Source organism: Scyliorhinus canicula, chromosome 16 (assembly GCF_902713615.1).
Source record: "Scyliorhinus canicula chromosome 16, sScyCan1.1, whole genome shotgun sequence".
Lineage (NCBI taxonomy): Eukaryota > Metazoa > Chordata > Chondrichthyes > Carcharhiniformes > Scyliorhinidae > Scyliorhinus > Scyliorhinus canicula.
The window spans coordinates 78,004,364-78,024,420 of record NC_052161.1 but is presented as its reverse complement, the minus strand read 5'-3'; the positions used below and the strand labels follow the sequence as shown (position 1 = coordinate 78,024,420).

The window sequence follows — 20,057 nt, the reverse complement described above, 5'->3', positions numbered from 1 at the left end:
CTGCTGGTTGATTTAAAGATAAATGTCCATTAATCACCCATGGATCAAAAATGACAACTGCAAAATAAAAGAAATGGGAAATAAGGGAACAAACAGGAAGGACCCTTACACTTGCAAGAACACTACTCCCAGCATGATTCGGGTGTCGACAGTCCCAGTGGTACACATCCCACTTTCCCCAGTATTGGTGCCAGCGAGCCACAAATGGAAGCAACTTCTACACCTTTGAGCCATGCTTCTCTCTAATTTGATTTGTTCTATGCCAATTTGCACATGACTCAGCTAATAATCCAGAGATTATGACCTTTGAGGTTCTGCTTCTTAATTTGACACCAAGTCCTCATACTTACTATGCAGAACCTCCTTCTTAGTCCTGCTTATATCGTTGGTACTTACATGGACCACGACGACTGGGTACTCTAACTCCCACTGTATGTTACTCTCCAACCCCGAGCAGATGTCCAGAAACTTGGCTCCATTTTTGCTGCAGGAACAGTGTCAATTCCACTGACTATGCCATTGTTGTCTTCCTGTACAACAGTGCCATGGCTAGTCAGCTCATCCATCCTGCAGCCCCCACTCTCATCCAAAGAAGCTGAAAAAATCGCAAACCTGTTGGACAATTGTAAAGTCCGAGGCTCCTGTATGCCTGCCCTCAGCCCCCTACCAGCCTCGCTTGCAGTCAAGCTCCTTTCCCTGACCGCTGACCAAATCAGAAGATCCTGGCCAAAGAAGTGTGTCTGCCTCCTGGTACAAAGAATCCAGGTAACTTTCCCACTCCCTGATACATTCCAATGGCTGTAGTTCAGCCTCCAGTTCTTAAATTCTGAGCTGAAACTGCTCTAATTTCAAATATGTCTTTACCCCAGATCAGACTGGCATGCAGGAGCTTCCACATACTGCAGCTGTGACACATCACCTGTCCTGCCATCCTTAATGAACCTTAGAAATAGACTAAACCATAGTCACTTAATAGATACTAACCAAATGACTAGCTTCTTCTCCTGTAGCAGAGTAAGACCACTTCCTGAACACTATGAAAGTTAGAAAGCAAAAGAACACTTCTTTCCCCCACTTTGAACCAAATTCCCAAATATACCCATTCCGCCTTGGTCTCATTCAAGCTGAAGTCTGCCTCACTGATGGTGCACAGCATTTTGTGGCAAGCTGATGTGAATGCCCAATAAGACTGAAAAAAATTAACTGAGGGCCCTTCCAAGGCTATAACTGGAACATTTGAGCAGCATCTACACACATAGTACCTATTGGTATGGCTCCCTAATGAGAGGTCCTGAAAGAAACAAATAATTTCTCTCATGGTTGGCCTTGGTATTTTTTTGCTCATCGTTCCACTCTTTCCCCTCCTTTCGCTCTCATTCCCCCCTTCTCTTTATGTGTAACTCCCCCCTTCCATTCACCTCCACTAAAGAAATTCTAGAGTAATTTTTGTTATTTGATGTTTTGTGTTTCGGTTGCCTCAGCCCCAAGCTACAAATTCCCTCCCTGCATCTCTCCACCTCTCTACCTCCCTTTCCTCCTTTAAGACACTCTGATCAAACTTTTGGTTTTCTGACCTAATATCTCCTTATGTGCAATGATTATGTTCATATAATTCTCAGCACACTTGAGATTGTTTAGCAAATACTGTCCAATCACAAAACAACATAATGTTGGACATTATGCTCTGAGCTTTGTAAGCACAGGCCAGTTGAGTAAGGTCTTGGTGTAGAATCCCGAAATACACAAACAACCAATTTCGATTATTAGTCAGGCTCACAATGCAGCTTATTTAAGCTTGCTAGAGGTTACACATATAAACATGCAGGGACCTGTCCTCTGCAGTCAAAAGGAACATATCTAGCTATTGGGTCTTTTTGGAATTAAACAAATGTTTGGGGGATAATAGTATTCTCCACAGCAATACCTCAATCAATCATAGTCAACTTTCCAACAAATCGGCACCCTTCTCTCATGGAGTATCAATTTTGAAATTTTGCATTCTTGCATCTGTCGTGATGAGTGCTAAGTTTCGCCAGCATATTTCTTTTTTTCAGCAATAATAAAAACCCTGAATATGCTTCACCACAACATCATTAAGCAAAATTAAACACTGAACACATAATGCAACATAAGGACAGGAGACCAAACACATGGTGAAATAAGTTGATTTTAAGGGGTAAAGGAAGGAAGAGAAATAGAGTCAAAGAATTCAAGAAAGAAATTTTAGAGTTTAGGGGCCTGCTGAAGATACAGCCACCATTGTAGGAGCAATTAATGTTGGCGTTCATAACAGGCCAGAACTTTGGGGGGGGGGGGGGCGGACAGAGAGAGCTGTGAGGCTGGAAGAGGTTATAGGGCTAGGGAGGGTGAGTCATGAGGAATTTGAAAACATGGTAGAGGATTTTAAAATGAAGTCTTTGCTTCATGCAGAACCAATGTAGGTCAGCAAGCACAGAGGTCAGAGGTGAATTAGACTTGGTGCACATAAGGACACAGAGATTTGGATGACCCCAAATCTCTGTGTCCTTATAAGGGTTAGAATGTGGAAGACCAGCTAGAAATGCTTTGCAATAGCCAAGTCTAGAGGTAACAAAAGCATGAATGAAGGTTTTAGCAAATGAGCTGAGACAGAAGCAAGTCAGCCTTGTTACCGAGGTGGACATAGGTGGTCTCAGTGATGCTGCAGTTACATAGTCAAATTACAAAACCAAGGCTTAGCCTCAAACAGTTAGAGCAGAGAGGGATGGAGTTGATAGCTAGGGTTTGGACCAAAGTCAAAGTAAATACCTTCAGTTTCCCATATTTCATTGCAGGAAATGTCTACTCATCCAGTACCAAATGTGATAAACAGTCTGATAATTTTTTTTTAAATTTAGAAAATACCCAATTATTTTTCTTTCCAATTAAGGGACAGTTTAGCATGGCCAATCCAGCTAACCTGCATATCTTTGGGTTGTGGGGATGAGACCCACGCAGACACGGGGAGAATTTGTAACTCCACACGGACAGTGACCCAGGGTCGGGGTCAAACCCGAGTCCTCAGCACCGTGGGACAACAGTGCTAACCACTCCGCCACTGTGCCACCCTACAGTTGATAATTTAACAGAAGTGGAGGCATTAAGGGAGGTGGTGTGACATAGAATCGGGTGTCACAGTGTACGTGTGAAAACTAATGCTGTTGTCATGGAAAACATTCATGTGTCTGTGATCAGTGTGTTCTGTATGTGTGGTGTATGCTTTTTTTACCCTCAGAGTGATTGTCCCAATTTACGGTAGCATAGTGGTTAGCGCTATGGCTTCACAGCCCACTAGGGTCACAGGTTTGATTTCCTGCTTGGGTCACTGTCTGTGCGGAGTCTGCACGTTCTCCCCGTGTCTGCGTGGGTTTCCTCCAGAAGCTCCCACAAGTCCCGAAAGACATGCTATTAGGTAATTTGGTCATTCTGAATTCTCCCTCTGTGTACCCGAATGAGCACCAGAATGTGGCGACTGGGGGCTGTTCACAGTAACTTCATTGCAGTGTTAATGTACGCCTACTTGTGACAATAAAAATTATTATTATTATCAATAAACTGTAATTCCAAGTAGTAAGTTTTTTTGGTGAGATTTAAAATATAGGAAGTTATTTATTATCCCACACTTTCCCTGGAGTTTAAAAAAAAAAGCAGTATCTTAGTCACTCACCTCACACAGACACTTGTCACTCCTGCAAAGATTAGATAAAGATGAAGGGGAAAAAATAATATGATTACAAAGGCCTATGGTTTCTTGCTTTTAGTTGAAGTAAAGGTCTTGCTTTCTCAATAAGCTGCAAGGCCTCTTGTTGAATTTCCAGGAGGTTGGTTCTCAGGTGAACTTGGAGTTCGAACAAATTGGAGAGAGTCATGCTCTCATTTTCGATGTATAATTGTTTATTACCTTCACTGAATAATTGACTTTCAGCTGGATCAGTGGCTTCACTGATGGATTTTGAGGTAACTGTCTCAGCAAACTGCTTGTTAAAAGCTGACTAGAAACATAGCTGTGCTCATCATAGAATCACAGTGCAGAAGGAGGCCATTCAGCCCATTGGATCTGCACTGACCCACCGAAGGAGCACCCGTCTAGGTCCACTTTATCTTCCTATCTCCATAGCCCCACCTAACCTAAAATATGGACATTAAGGGACAATCTAGCATGGAAGATCTACCTAACCTGCACATCTTTGTAAGAAGTCTTACAACACCAGGTTAATGTCCAACAGGTTTGTTTCAAATCACTAGCTTTCGGAACACGCTCCAAAAGCTAGGGATTTGAAACAAACCTGTTGGTCTTTAACCTGGTGTTGTAAGATTTCTTACTGTGCTCACTCCAGTCCAACGCCGTCATCTCCACATCATGCACATCTTTGGACTGTGGGAGAAAACTGGAGCACCCGGAGGAAACCCACACAGACATGGGGAGAATGTGCAAACTCCACACAGACAGTCACCCAAAGGCAGTAATTGAATTCAGGTTCCTGGTGCTGTGAGGCAGCAGTGCTTACCACTGTGCCACAAGACACCTAGTCAGGTGACTTGCACAAGGTCAAAGTCCTTTATTCAAAGAAAGTTTGTGTGTTGATTAATGAGTGTACCGAAGGGATCACATGTATGGTAGTTAAATTTGCCCCGACACCAAGATAGATAGGAAAATAAGTGTGTCATGGACCAGGGTTTAGGAAACTCCAAAGTATATCATGGAGTTCACCTGACCCACGACTTTTAATATATTTTGGTTATGTGGAGCACAAGGGTCCACTCTCCAGGTGATATGCAACAGAGACTTTAAGTATTTTAAAAACAAAACAATGTTTATTCTATGAACCCAGTTAACATTTTATAAACACACAGTAAACATCTTATTAACTACCAACATATGTAACCCCACAGATACAATACTGTATAGGTAACCCTTAATACCTTTCCTAGCAACATCCATAAGTTAAACCTTTTGTAACAAAGACAGCAGGTTCAAATTCTCTACAGAAACAGGTATTACTTTGAAATCATCAAGTGAGTTGGAGACATTCTTTAGTTTGTAGAGAGAGAGATCAGCACATCTTCTTGCTTTGAATGCAGCTCTCCAACACTGAAAACGAAACCAAAAACAGAGCTACAAAGCAGCTTTTCAGCTCAAAACCAAAGTAAAAGCCAGAAAGACAGCCCAGCTCCACCCACACATTGACATCACTGCAGCTATTTGATAAACACCCATTTCATAAAGGTACATCCACATGACACCTCCCCCCAAGAAAACAAATCAACCATCAACTTCAAGATGGTTTCATTTTTCAACTTTTCACTTTCCTTTAAGAAATACTGACAATAAAATACTTTTTCATTTCACAAAACAAAACAAGCAAACAGGCATAGTACATAGAACATAGAACAATACAGCGCAGTACAGGCCCTTCGGCCCTCGATGTTGCACCAACATGGAAAAAAACTAAAGGCCATCTAACATACACTATGCCCTTATCATCCATATGCTTATCCAATAAATTTTTAAATGCCCTCAGTGTTGGCGAGTTCACTACTGTTGCAGGTAGGGCATTCCACGGCCTCACCACTCTTTGCGTAAAAAACCCACCTCTGACCTCTGTCCTATATCTATTACCCCTCAATTTAAGGCTATGTCCCCTCGTGCTAGCCACCTCCATCCGCGGGAGAAGGCTCTCGCTGTCCACCCTATCTAACCCTCTGATCATTTTGTATGCCTCTATTAAGTCACCTCTTAACCTTCTTCTCTCTAACGAAAACAACCTCAAGTCCATCAGCCATTCCTCATAAGATTTTCCCTCCATACCAGGCAACATCCTGGTAAATCTCTTCTGCACCCGTTCCAAAGCTTCCACGTCCTTCCTATAATGAGGCGACCAGAACTGTACGCAATACTCCAAATGCGGCCGTACTAGATTTTTGTACAACTGCAGCATGACCTCATGGCTCCGGAACTCAATCCCTCTACCAATAAAGGCCAACACACCATAGGCCTTCTTCACAACCCTATCAACCTGGGTGGCAACTTTCAGGGATCTATGTACATGGACACCGAGATCCCTCTGCTCATCCACACTACCAAGAATTTTACCATTAGCCAAATATTCCGCATTCCTGTTATTCTTTCCAAAGTGAATCACCTCACACTTCTCCACATTAAACTCCATTTGCCACCTCTCAGCCCAGCTCTGCAGCTTATCTATGTCCCTCTGTAACCTGCAACATCCTTCCGCACTGTCTACAACTCCACCGACTTTAGTGTCGTCTGCAAATTTACTCACCCATCCTTCTGCGCCCTCCTCTAGGTCATTTATAAAAATGACAAACAGCAACGGCCCCAGAACAGATCCTTGTGGTATGCCACTCGTAACTGAACTCCATTCTGAACATTTCCCATCAACTACCACTCTATGTCTTCTTTCAACTAGCCAATTTCTGATCCACATCTCTAAATCACCCTCAATCCCCAGCCTCCGTATTTTCTGCAATAGCCGACCTTGGGGAACCTTATCAAACGCTTTACTGAAATCCATATACACCACATCAACTGCTCTACCCTCGTCTACCTGTTCAGTCACCTTCTCAAAGAACTCGATAAGGTTTGTGAGGCATGACCTACCCTTCACAAAACCATGCTGACTATCCCTAATCATATTATTCCTATCTAGATGATTATAAATCGTATCTTTTATAATCCTCTCCAAGACTTTACCCACCACAGACGTTAGGCTCACCGACCTATAGTTACCGGGGTTATCTCTACTCCTCTTCTTGAACAAAGGGACCACATTTGCTATCCTCCAGTCCTCTGGCACTATTCCTGTAGCCAATGATGACCTAAAAATCAAAGCCAAAGGCTCAGCAATCTCTTCCCTGGCTTCCCAGAGAATCCTAGGATAAATCCCATCCGGCCCCGGGGACTTATCTATTTTCACCTTGTCCAGAATTGCCAACACTTCTTCCCTACACACCTCAATGCCATCTATTCTAATAGCCTGGGTCTCAGCATTCTCCTCCACAATATTATCTTTTTCTTGAGTGAATACTGACGAAAAGTATTCATTTAGTATCTCGCTTATCTCCTCAGCCTCCACGCACAACTTCCCACCACTGTCCTTGACTGGCCCTACTCTTACCCTAGTCATTCTTTTATTCCTGACATACCTATAGAAAGCTTTTGGGTTTTCCTTGATCCTACCTGCCAAAGACTTCTCATGTCCCCTCCTTGCTCGTCTCAGCTCTCTCTTTAGATCCTTCCTCGCTTCCTTGTAACTATCAAGCGCCCCAACTGAAACTTCACGCCTCATCTTCACATAGGCCTCCTTCTTCCTCTTAACAAGAGATTCCACTTCTTTGGTAAACGACGGTTCCCTCGCTCGACCCCTTCCTCCCTGCCTGACTGGTACGTACTTATCAAGAACATGCAATAGCTGTTCCTTGAACAAGCTCCACATATCCAGTGTGCCCAACCCTTGCAGCCTACTTCTCCAACCTACACATCCTAAGTCATGTCTAATGGCATCATAATTGCCCTTCCCCCAGCTATAACTCTTGCCCTGCGGGGTATACTTATCCCTTTCCATCACTAACGTAAAGGTCACCGAATTGTGGTCACTGTTTCCAAAGTGCTCACCTACCTCCAGATCTAACACCTGGCCTGGTTCATTACCCAAAACCAAATCCAATGTTGGCCTGTCAACATATTGTGTCAGGAAACCCTCCTGCACACATTGTACAAAGAACGACCCATCTAATGTACTCAAAAGTAACAGAGTCCATTTTAGTTCTTCCTCCACCGAACCTGCTTCCCTTCATCGCATTCGTGACAAAGCATCGGCTATCACGTTTTCTCGACCTGACACATGTATTATTTTAAAATGAAATGGCTGTAACAATAAACTCCATCGAAACAGTCTGGTATTGTTATTCCACAATCACTCCAAAAACGTCAATGGATTATGATCAGTAGATATAATTGTGTCAGACGGATTGCTGGTCACATAAATGTGAAAATGTTGCAAAGCCAGCACCAAGCTCAAAGTCTCCTTCTCAGTCATTGAATAATTCTTTTGGTGCATATTTAATTTCTTAGAAAAATAACCAATAGGCTGCTTTAGTCCTTAATCGTCGTCTTGTAGAAGCACCGCACCTGCGCCCACATTACTCGCATCAACAGCCACTTTGAATGGTTTTGTATGATTTGGGGTGGACAACACAGTAGCAGTGGTTAACACAGCCTTCAGGCCGCCAAATGCCTGCTGATACTCCGCTGTCCACTGAAATTTGCTACGCTTCTTTAGCAAGTCCATCAGTGGAGCGACCACACTGCTAAAATTCGACACTAATTTCTGGTAAAATCCACTCATGCCAAGTTGAAAGGGAAGGAGAGCAAAAGGAGGAGGTTTTAATGATTCTAACTCAGTGAATCCACTCATGCGCATTATTTCACTCTGTGTCCAGGGTATTGGAAACTCTCCAATAAATTTTGTTTTCACATCCCATGGGACCATTTGACCCTGTCTGATTGTATGGCCAAGGAAAGTGACTTGGGCTTTTCCAAATTTACATTTGGCTAGGTTTACTACCAAACCCGCCTCCTGAAGTCGATTGAATAAATCCATCAGATGCTTCAAATGTTCTTTCCATGTCTGGCTAAAAATTACCAGATCGTCGATGTATACCGCACAATTGGGTAATCCCGAAACAACTTTGTTAGTTAACTGTTGAAATGTGGCTGGGGCGTTTTTCATGCCAAATGGCATAATTTTGAATTGGTATATACCATCTGGAGGCACCAAAGCTTGAAATCTCCTTTGCCCTTTTGGATAAAGGTACCTGCCAGTAACATTTAAGTAAATCCAGTTTGGAAAAAAAAGCTGATTGTCCCACTTTCTCAGTGCAATCCTCCAAACGTGGGATAGGATAAGAGTCCGTTCTTGTAACTGCATTAACCTTTCTATAGTCCACACACAACTGTTGGGTACCATCCCGTTTCAGTACCATCACTATGGGTGAGCTCCATTGGCTGCAACCCGCTTCAATTATGCCAATTTTCAGCATATTTTCCATTTCTTTGTTAACTTGTGCCAATTTTAAAGGGTTAAGTCTATATGGATGTTGTTTAATTGGAACAGCATTTCCCATATCTACATCATGTATAGCTATTTTAGTACTTCCCAACTTATCTCCACAAACTTGCCAATGTGATATCAATAACTCTTTCAGGTCAGTTCATTTTTCCTCTGGAAGGTAACTCAACAATTTATCCCAATTTTTGAGACCATCCTCGTTTTCCAATTTAATTTGAGGAATGTCAAATTCAACATCATCTGGATTCGGTTCTTCACTGAGTTAGAATCATTAAAACCTCCTCCTTTTGCTCTCCTTCCCTTTCAAAGTACCTTTTAAGCATATTCACATGACACACTCAAGTGAGTTTTCCTTCTATCTGGCGTTCTTACCACATAATTCACCTCACTTAATTTCCTTTCAATCTGATAAGGTCCACAAAACCTTGCTTTTAAAGGTTCACCTACCACTGGTAATAGTACTAAAACTTTATCTCCACTGGCAAAACTACAAACTTTTGCTTTCTTGTCCGCTTCACGTTTCATCACATGTTGTTCAACTTTTAAATGTGTCCAGCCAATTCGCCTGCTCTATTTAATCGTTCCCTAGAATTTGACACGTAATCCAACAATGTAAGTTCCGACTGCTTGCTCATCAATTTTTCCTTAATCATTTTAAGTGGTCCTCTTACTTCATGACCAAAAATTAGTTCAAAAGGACTGAATTTGGTTGATTCATTAGGTGCATCCCTAATTGCAAACAGTACGAATGGAATTCCTTTATACCAACCCTCTGGTAATCTTGACAATAAGCCCTCAACATTGTTTCTAATGCCTGATGGCACCTTTCTAACGCTCCCTGCGATTCTGGATGGTACGCAGTTGATTTAAATTGTTTTATTCCTAAACTATCCATAACTTCTTTGAATAACCTCGAGGTAAAATTTGATCCTTGATCCGATTGTATTTCTGTGGGTAGTCCATGTCTCGTAAAGAATTTAAATAACTCCTCCACAATCTTTCTAGCTGTAATATTGCATTCTGGAATGGCCTGTGGAAACCGAGTAGACACATCCAGTGTCGTCAAAAGATATTGATTCTCACTTTTTGTTTTAGAAAGCAGTCCTATGCAATCAATTAAGAACCTTGTAAAAGGTTCCTCAAATGCTGGAATCGGTATTAAGGGCACTGGTTTTAACACTGATTGAGGATTCCCCATCACTTGACATGTATGATATGATCAACAAAATTTAACTCCATCTTTATGTAGTCCATACCAATAAAAATGTTTTTCAATTTTAGCTTCAGTTTTCCTTACTCCCAAATGACCTCCCACTGGTCCCTCATGTGCTACCTGCAAAACCTCCTTTCAAACTCCATGTATGTTTGACCAGGCTCTTTCCTTAAATTTCTAAACGTTTGTCTGTAGGCTTCAGGCACTGGTTCATATGCACCTAAGATGGATTTTTTCACCTCCTCATATGTCCCAGATACCTCCTCTGATAGTGATGCAAACACTTCACTAGCCCTTACTACCATCTTTGTTTGAATCAGTAATACCCACATGTCCTGTGGCCATTTCATTTGTTTAGCCACCTCCTCAAATGAAATGAAAAAGGCTTCTACCTCCTTCTCATCAAACCTTGGCAATGTTTCGACATATTTAAATAGATCCCCCAGCCCCAAGCCTTCGACTATATGACGATATGACGCTTTCTCTTTATCCTCATCACTATCCTCAAACTGTACGTTTCCCTTTACATCCTCCAGTTTTAATTGACAGTCATGTTTCAGGGTCATTTTCCGAAGTTCAAACTCTCTCTTTATCCCTTCCTCTCTATCTCTTTCCCTTTCCTCTTTGTCTCTCTTTTCCCTTTTCCTCTCTCTCTCTTTCTCTCTCTTTTTCATTTTCTTCTCTGGCTCTTTCTCTTTCTCTTTTTCCTCTCTATCTCTTCCTCTCTCTTTTTCTTTGCCCCTCATTGCATATTCAAACTGCTTTAATTCTTTCTCATGTTCCAGTTGTTTAATCTGTAACTGAAATTTTGCCATTTCTAATGTGTCAGACTGTATCTCAGGCAATTGTTAATGCTCAGCTACCACCGTAAGTACCTTGTCTTTTTGTATGCTGTCGGGTAATGTTAACTGCAATGTCTTTGCCAAATCTAAAAGCCTTTGTTTAGTCTCTGTAAGGTACTGCGTGTGACCTTCTCCACCCCCAAAATCCTCAGAGCCTCTGAAAGAGCCATTGTCCACAACACACTCCCTACTTAAACTGGAACACCACACCTGAAAAGCAAACAATTTATATGCTCACCCCTCACTGTCGTTAAGTTCACTAAGCCAACCCAATCACGAAAGATAGACTTTTACCTCACAAGCCCCCAATTTGTTATGGGCCAGGGTTTAGAAAATCCCAAAGTATATCATGGAGTTCACCTGATCCACGACTTTCAATAGATTTTGGTTATGGGGAGCACAAGAGTCCACTCTCCAGGTGACATGCAACAGAGACCTTAAGTATTTTTAAAACAAAACAATGTTTATTCTATGAACCCAGTTAACATTTTATAAACACACAGTAAACATCTTAAGCAACTACCAACATACGTAATCCCACAGATACAATACTGTATAGGTAACCATTATACCTTTCCTGGCAACATCCATAAGTTAAACTTTTTTTTAACAAAGACAGCAGGTTTAAATTCTTTACAGAAACAGGTATTACTTTGAAATCATCAAGTGAGCTGGAGACATTCTTTAGCTTGTAGAGCGATAGATCAGAGCATCTTCTTGCTTTGAATGCAGCTCTCCAATACTGAAAACGAAACCAAAATCAGAGCCACAAAGCAGCTTTTCAGTTCAAAACGAAAGTAAAAGACAGAAAGACAGCCCAGCTCCACCCACACACTGACATCACTGTAGCTATTTGATAAACACTCATTTCTTAAAGGCACATCCACATCACAAGTGATCGAGAAAATTTAGAGAGTGCAAAGGAATATAGCTACCATGTATTTGGCTCCTTCGGTACATTTGGTAACCTGTCTATACCAGTTAAGTGAGTAGGCAGATGGATAATAATGTGGGAAAATGTGAACTTGTCCTCTTTGGTGGGAAGAATAGAAATAGTATTTAAATGACGAGAGATTGTAGAACTGGGTGGTACAAAGGAATCTAGGTGTACATGAATCACCAAAAGCAAGTTATTAAGAAGGCAAATGGAATGTTGGCATTTACTGCATGGGGAATGGAATATAAAAGTAGGGTGGTTTTACTGCAGCTGTACAGGGCCTTGGTGAGACCATATCTGGTGGTTCCTTATTTGAAAAAGGGCATGATTACATTGGAAGCGGTTCAGAGAAGGTCCACTCAACTCATTCTGCGGAAGAGGGGCAGCACGGTAGCACAGTGGTTAGCATAAATGCTTCACAGCTCCAGGGTCCCAGGTACGATTCCCGGCTGGGTCACTGTCTGTGCGGAGTCTGCACGTCCTCCCCGTGTGTGCGTGGGTTTCCTCCGGGTGCTCCCGTTTCCTCCCACAGTCCAAAGATGTGCGGGTTAGGTGGATTGGCCATGATAAATTGCCCGTAGTGTCCTAAAAATTAAGGTCAAGTGGGGGGGGGTTGTTGGGTTATGGGTATAGGGTGGATACGTGGGTTTGAGTAGGGTGATCATTGCTCGGCACAACATCGAGGGCCGAAGGGCCTGTTCTGTGCTGTACTGTTCTATGTTCTATGTAAGAAGCACAGTAAGAAGTCTTACAACACCAGGTTAAAGTCCAACAGGTTTGTTTCAAACACGAGCTTTCGGAGCACGGCTCCTTCTTCAGGTGAAATGTAAGAAGGGCTTCTTTGTTGAGGACTGGTTATGCCTATGCCTATTGGAGTTTCGAAGAATGAGAGGAGACCTTATTGAAACATGTCATACCTTGAGGATGTTTTTGTAGGGTAGATACTGGGAGGATGTTGCCACTTGTGGGAAAGACTAGAACCAGAACACAATTTAAGTATAGGAGGTCTTCAGTTTAGGAGGCGAATGGAGGCGAAAATCTTTTTTTTCTCTCAAAGAGTTGTTACTCTGTGGAATTCTCTTCCGCAGAAAATAGTGGAGGTAGGGCCATTGAATTTATTCAAGGTAGTGTTAGACAGATTTTCCCTAGTAAAAAGAGTAAAGGGTAATAGGAGACAGACAGGAAAAGTGGATCAGCCTTGATGCAGGATCGACAGTCTGAATAGTCGACTGCTGTTTCTAAGTCCCATGTTCCGATATTGTCATTTGACATTTAAAAATTCATCCTGCCTAGTTTGGATGAGCAGCCATTATAACGCAACAAAAGGTCAATTGGATCCATTTCACATTCGTCCAGCACACATTTATTTTGATGTTTATTTTCTCCAACATGAAACAGAAACACGCGTCGGCTGTAATGCTGTAGTTCTTTGTTCATCTTTAGTCAAAGGGATGTGAATTTCCAGTTAGCTGTGAATGTAGATATTTGCTTGAGACTCAAGACTTTCTGTCTTAGAACGCCAAAGGTCACGTGATTTGCAATATAGATACAATTTGGAATAGTCTGTCCCAAGTAAAGCGCTTCAGAGATGAAAACGATGATTTGGTTAAACTTGATTTTGTGAGCTTTGATAAACTCCATGCTAAAGAATAGGAGTCTGACTGAAAATGTGATTGCTTTGTTTGCATTAATTTATTTTTCAAATAGACGTGCATTTCATGTTAATATTACAGATTTTTTATATCAGATTTCTGGATATTCTGGCTGCAAGAAAGGACCACAGAGGGCTGTCTGGGGAAGTCCTGATTGATGGAATTCCACAACCATCAAATTTTAAATGCATATCTGGTTATGTTGTTCAGGCAAGTGCATTTATTTCGCTTTAATATTAGTACAGGGTAATTATATGAGGCTCTGTCCCTGGCATGAGGTAGAAGTAGCACAATTAGCCCCTGTAATGTTAAAACTCTATTTCCTGGACTAGTGAAAACGAGGTCCAGGCTGATACTTTGGGACCAGAGCTTCAAATCCTACCGCAGCAGCTAATGAAATTTTAATTCAACTAATAAAATCTGGAATTAAAACTAGTCTCAGTAATAGTGACCATGAAATTATCAGATAGCTGTTAAAAAAAACATCACGTTCACTAATCTCCTTTAGGCAAGGAAATCTGCTGTCCTCACTGGGTCTGGCTATTTGTGACTCCAGATCCACAGCAATATGGCTCACTCTAAATAGCACTTTGAAATGGCCCAGCAAGCCACTCAGTTCAAGAGCAATTAGCCATGGGAACCATGATGGAATTTGTGCATTTAAAGCTTTTAGTTTTTGAGGCAGATCATAACTGAAAAAGAGAAACCGACTCCCCCCCCCCCCCCCCCCCCCCTCCCCCCCTCCCCCACCCCCCGCCATTCCCTCCCTTTTTTAAAGGATGCCGTTATGTATTTAAGTAATACACCCTGCTGGTGGAAAGTCATGTCATCTGTTGTGACATCAGGGGAGTGTTTCCGCAGGCTTTAGTTCTCCATTTTATGCTGTATGAGCAACATCTCCTGAGTAAACCATGCATTGTGTTTGGAAGAAACCCAAATGTGTGGCCCATCCGTACTTTTTGCATATAGCGAAGTGAAACAGGCTATGGGAACGGGGATTCAAAAGTCTTTGATTCTGTGCAAGCTACAACTCAAATAAGAAACCACAGTCCAGGGAAAAGAAAAAATATATATTTTACATTGTGGATTAGGAGATCTCTTGTTTCATACATAAAAAAGAAACGGAAGGGTGGAAGGTTGAAAGTATAAACCCTGGGAGCTGGTATTCAAAATGACAGCCAAAGGTAGCACCACGGATTCATTGGATGACAACGGTGAGACATGGAACTCATATGAAGAGAGATTTCAATATTATCTCATACATCTGAACCAGAGTGGGACTAACATCCTTGCTGGCGGGTTTGCTAATGCTGTTGGGAGGAGTTTAAACTAATTCAGCAGGTGGAGAGGTAGCAGACTTAGCAAAATAGGGACACAGCATAACACAGAAAAGCAATCAAGTCAGAGGGAAATATAATAATAGTAAGTTTCAATGGAGTAAGATAAGGCTGGATGACCTCTACTTTAATGCCAGGACTAATACAGATAAAGTGGATGAGTTAAGGACGAGGATTGGCACGTGGAATTGTGATATAGTAGCCATCACGTAGTTGTAGTTGAGGGAGGGGCACCTTAACATCTCGGGATATAGAATCTTCAGGCGAGACAGCAGAGAGGGTAAAAGAGGAGTATTGCATTATTAGGTAAGCAGTCAATTACTGCAGTAAGGCGAGGTGATATCTTAGAGGCAACAAAGGAATCTTTGTTGGTAGAGTTTAGGAATAAAAAAGGGACAGCCACATTGCTGGGTGTTTATTTTTTAAAAAAATGGTATTTTATTCCAAACACATGTAACAACAGCAAAATATAAAATACACACTCCATACAATCACAGACCACAGTTTGCACAATTTTTCCCTTTATCCCTCTCCCTCCACCACCTCCTTCCCCTCCAGAAGCTCCGGCACTTCCGATATCCCAAAAATCACCACCATTGGGTCCGGCTTGACCTCAACTATCTTAGATAGTGTCCCAAATATGCCTCCCAGTATCTCTCCAACTTCTCGCAGCCCCAGGACATATGCGCATAATTCGCCGGCCCCCGTCCACACTTCTTACACCCATCGGCCACCCCCTGGAAGAATCCACTCATCCTCGCCCGAGTCATGTGTACCTTATCCACCACCTTGAACTGAATCAAGCTTATCCTCACACAGGAGCATATTGCGTTCACCCACCATACCACGGTTCCAAACCTATTTCTCCCCTCCAACTCCTCCTGTTTATTCTTCATCCTCACTACTTGCCCTACTCCCCCAACCACCCGTATATATCTCAAATCCTGCCCTCCCCAACTCATCTGGAAGGAGCAGTTGCTCCAACAGTGTGTTCTCCGGCAGCTTGGGAAACACGCTCCACTCTTTCTGTGCAAAGCACCACACCTGCGTATATCTAAACTCACTGCCCCTCGGTAACTTTGCTTATTTATTATAGACCCCCAGAAAGCCAACAGGAAATTGAGGAGCAAATATGAGCGCAATTCGCAGAGATGTGTAAAAATAATAATAGGGTAATTATATTAAGTGGTTTCAACTTTCCCAACATTAATTGGGATAGTCATCGTGTTAAGGGCTTAGATGGAGTGGAGTTCTTAAAATGTTTACTGGAGTACTTATAGCTCTGTATATAGAGGGTCCAACAAGGGACGGTGCAGTGCTGGACCTAATTCTGCAGAATGAAGGTAGATAGATGTGTTGGTGAGGGAGCATTTTGGTGTTAGAGATCACAACATGGTATAAGTTAAGTTTGTTATGGACAAAGAAATAGACAAGTTGCAAAAAAATGTTTTGGGTTAGGGGAGAGTGGATTTTAGTCAAATAAATGGCCAAGGTAGACTGGAAAGTGTTACTTGTAGGGAAATCTACAGACGAGCAGTGGGTACAGGCCAACATGTTTCTTCTAGGGTAATGGGAACGAGTAACAAGCCCAGAGAACCATGGATGGCCAGAGACATTCAGGATATGATGAGAAGGAAAAGAGAGGCTTTAGCAAGTACAAGGGGAGCAAATCAACAAATGCTTTAGTGGAATATACAAAGTGCAGGATGGAGCTTAAGAAAGCAATTAGGAGAGCAAAGAGGGGATATGAGAAAGCTCTGGCTGGTAAACGTAGGGAAAATCCCAAGATATTCCATAAGTATATCAATGGGAAGAGGATAGCCAGGGAAAATTAGGGCCCGTTAGGGACCAAGGCGGTCTGTGGGTGGAGCCAGAGGACATTGGTAGGGTGTTGAACAACTACTTTACATCCATAGATACATAGAAGATAGGAGCAGGAGGAGGCCTTTTGGCCCTTTGAGCCTGCTCCGCCATTCATCATGATCATGCTGATCATCCAACTCAATAGTCTAATCCTGTTTTCTCCCCATAGACTTTGATCCCATTCTCTCCAGTCGCCTCCTTGAATATATTCAAAGTTTTAGCATCGACTACTTCCTGTGGTAATGAATTCCACAGGCTCATTAATCTTTATGTGAAGAAATGCTTCCTTATATCTGTCCAAAATGGTTTACTCTGAATCCTCAGACTGTGACTCCTGGTTCTGGACACACCCATTATTGGTAACATCTTCCCTGCATCTACCCTGTCTAGTCCCGTTAAAATTTTATAAGTCTTTATGAGATTCCCCCCTCATTCTTCTGAACTCCAGCGAGAACAATCCCAATTTGGACAGCACGGTAGCACAAGTGGCTTCACAGCGGCAGGGTCCCAGGTTCAATTCCCCGCTGGGTCACTGTCTGTGCGGAGTCTGCACATTCTCCCCGTGTCTGCGTGGGTTTCCTCCGGGAGCTCTGGTTTCCTCCCACAGTCCAAAGACGTGCAGGTTAGGTGGATTGGCCATTCTAAATTGCCCTTAGTGTTCAAAAAAGGGTAGGAGGGGTTATTGGGTTATGGGGATCGGGTGGAAGTGAAGGCTTAAGTGGGTTGGTGCAGACTCGATCGGCCGAATGGCCTCCTTCGGCACTGTATGTTCTATAATAGTAATAATAATCTAGTCAATCTCTCCTCATATGTCAGTCCCACCATCCCTGGAATCAGTCTGTTAAACCTTCGCTGCACTCCCTTGACAGCAAGAACATCCGTCTTCAGAGAAGGAGACCAAAACTGTGCACAATACTCCAGGTGTGGCCTCACTAAGGACCTGTATAATTGCAGCAATACATCCCTGCTTCTATACTCGAAGCTATTTGTCTTCACCCAAGAGAATGAGGAAGAGAATGATATGGAACTCAGGGAGAGAGACTGTGAAGTTGTTGAGCAAATTGTCATAGGGAGTGACAAGGTATTGGCAGTGTTAGCTGGCTTAAAAGTGGACATATCTCCAGGACCAGATGAATTGTGTTCCAGACCTCTGTAGGAGGCGAGGGAGGAGACTGCAGGAGCTCTGACACAAATTTTTAATTCCTCTCTGGTCACAGGGGAGGTGCCTGAGGACTAGAGAACAGCTCATGTGGTCCCATTATTTAAGAAAGGTTGTAGAGATAAACCAGGGAACTACAAACCAGTGTGTCTCATGTCAGTGGTAGGGAAACTGGAAAAAACTCTGAAGGAGAGAATCTATCTACACTTGGAGAGGCTAGGTTTGATCAGGAATAGTGAGCATGGCTTTGTCAAAGGGAGGTCATGCCCAACAAATTTGATTTTTTTTTGAGCCCTTGACCATGTATGTAAATAAGGGTCGTACAGTTGATGTAGTTTACATGGATTTCAGCAAATCCTTTGACAAGGCCCCACATGGGAGACTTATAAAGAAGGCAAATGCACATGGGATACTCGGTATCTTGATAAGGTGGATTCAAATTTAGCTTAGATGTAGGAGACAGAAGGTGATGGCAGACAGCTGCTTAAGTGACTGGAAGCCAATGTCCAGTGGTGTACCACAGGGATCTGTGCTGGGTCCTCTGTTGTTTATCATTTTTATAAACAACATAGATGACTATGTGGTGGGTAGGATCAGTAAGTTTGTGGATGACACAAAAATTGGCTGGGGTTGAGTATCTTGGGTTACAGGAAGATGTAGACGGGGTGGTCAAATGGACAGAAAAGTGACAGATGGAATTTAAACCTGAAAAGTATATAATAATAATATATAATATAATCTTTATTGTTACATGTAGGCTTACATTAACACTGCAATTAAGTTACTGTGAAAAGCCCCTAGTCGCCACACACAGGCGCCTATTCGGATACACAGAGAGCAAATTCACAACGTCTAATTCACCTAACAGATCTGTGAGGTGATACACTTTGGAAGGAGTAATTTGACAGGCAAGTATTCAATGAATACATCCTTGGCAGACGCAACTCTCCTCTCCAGCCAGGCAGGATCAGCAGCCCAGGCAACATGTCCTACCTCATCTCTCTCTCCCTCAGCAGCCACGGCGCCTGTTTCCTGATATTTAAAACCGCAAGCGAACCTCGCCGTCAGTAATTCCTCCTGGCAGAGGCAGAGCATCGCGGAAGACCCGAAGAATACTGGGTCGGGCCCGTTAATGGTATGCCAACGGTTTACTGTACATGTGGAGTAGAATGCATTCACACTGCTGTCAAGTAACTGGAGCATGGCATTCTGCCCAGCGCCAGCCATGGTTTACGCTGATGCGTGATTCTCCGCCCAATCGCGATTCCGGTGCCGCTGGTCAGAAAATTCCACCCAAAAAGTTATTTTCTTTCTCACACCTTAAGATCTATAACCACAACTTCATTAAAATCGGCGACTTCGAGCAGTGGGTTACATGTTACATTGCTTCATGTAACAATAAAGATTATTATATTATATATTATTACTATATACTTTTCAGGTTTAAATTCTATCTGTCACTTTTCTGCCCATTTGACCATCCCGTCTACATCTTCCTGTAACCCATCTTGACAGCTTGAGTGATGGTGTTCTTCTATATTTCTTACTTCTATTACATCTAGCGCTTTTCTGTGCTATACGTTTGGTGAATTCATCTATTATGTCCTCATTTGTAATCTTTGTGAAGATGCATGGGCAAACCTTTCTTGTAAGAAAAATTAAGGTTCGTTAACAGGATACAAAGAACAAAGAAAAGTACAGCACAGGAACAATAGTATCCAGACTGTGTAAATTGTGAGTTCACATTTCTTCCAAATATGATGGCCTTATCATTTTCCAAGTCAAGTTTCATGTGTGCTTTCTTCATTGATGGTCGGCTTAATAATAAAGTATTCCACTGAATTCAATATCTGTGCTAATAAAATAATTCCTTCCAGTGATTTTACATGGAATCGCTACTCTTTTTAGCGATTTAAAGGTAGTATCAATCATCCCCAAATGTGA

General features: G+C 42.4%; 1 protein-coding gene across 4 annotated transcripts in view; it reads left to right on the top strand.

Moving 5' to 3' along the window:
* LOC119950880 (broad substrate specificity ATP-binding cassette transporter ABCG2-like) overlaps positions 1-20,057 on the top strand; it is a 274,650-nt gene that overhangs the window by 84,983 nt on the left and 169,610 nt on the right. For all 4 annotated transcript variants that reach the window (XM_038773769.1, XM_038773766.1, XM_038773765.1 and 1 more), the window contains one exon: positions 13,850-13,964. In XM_038773769.1, coding sequence (XP_038629697.1) covers positions 13,850-13,964 — 115 coding nt within the window. The remainder of the gene's footprint in view (positions 1-13,849; positions 13,965-20,057) is intronic.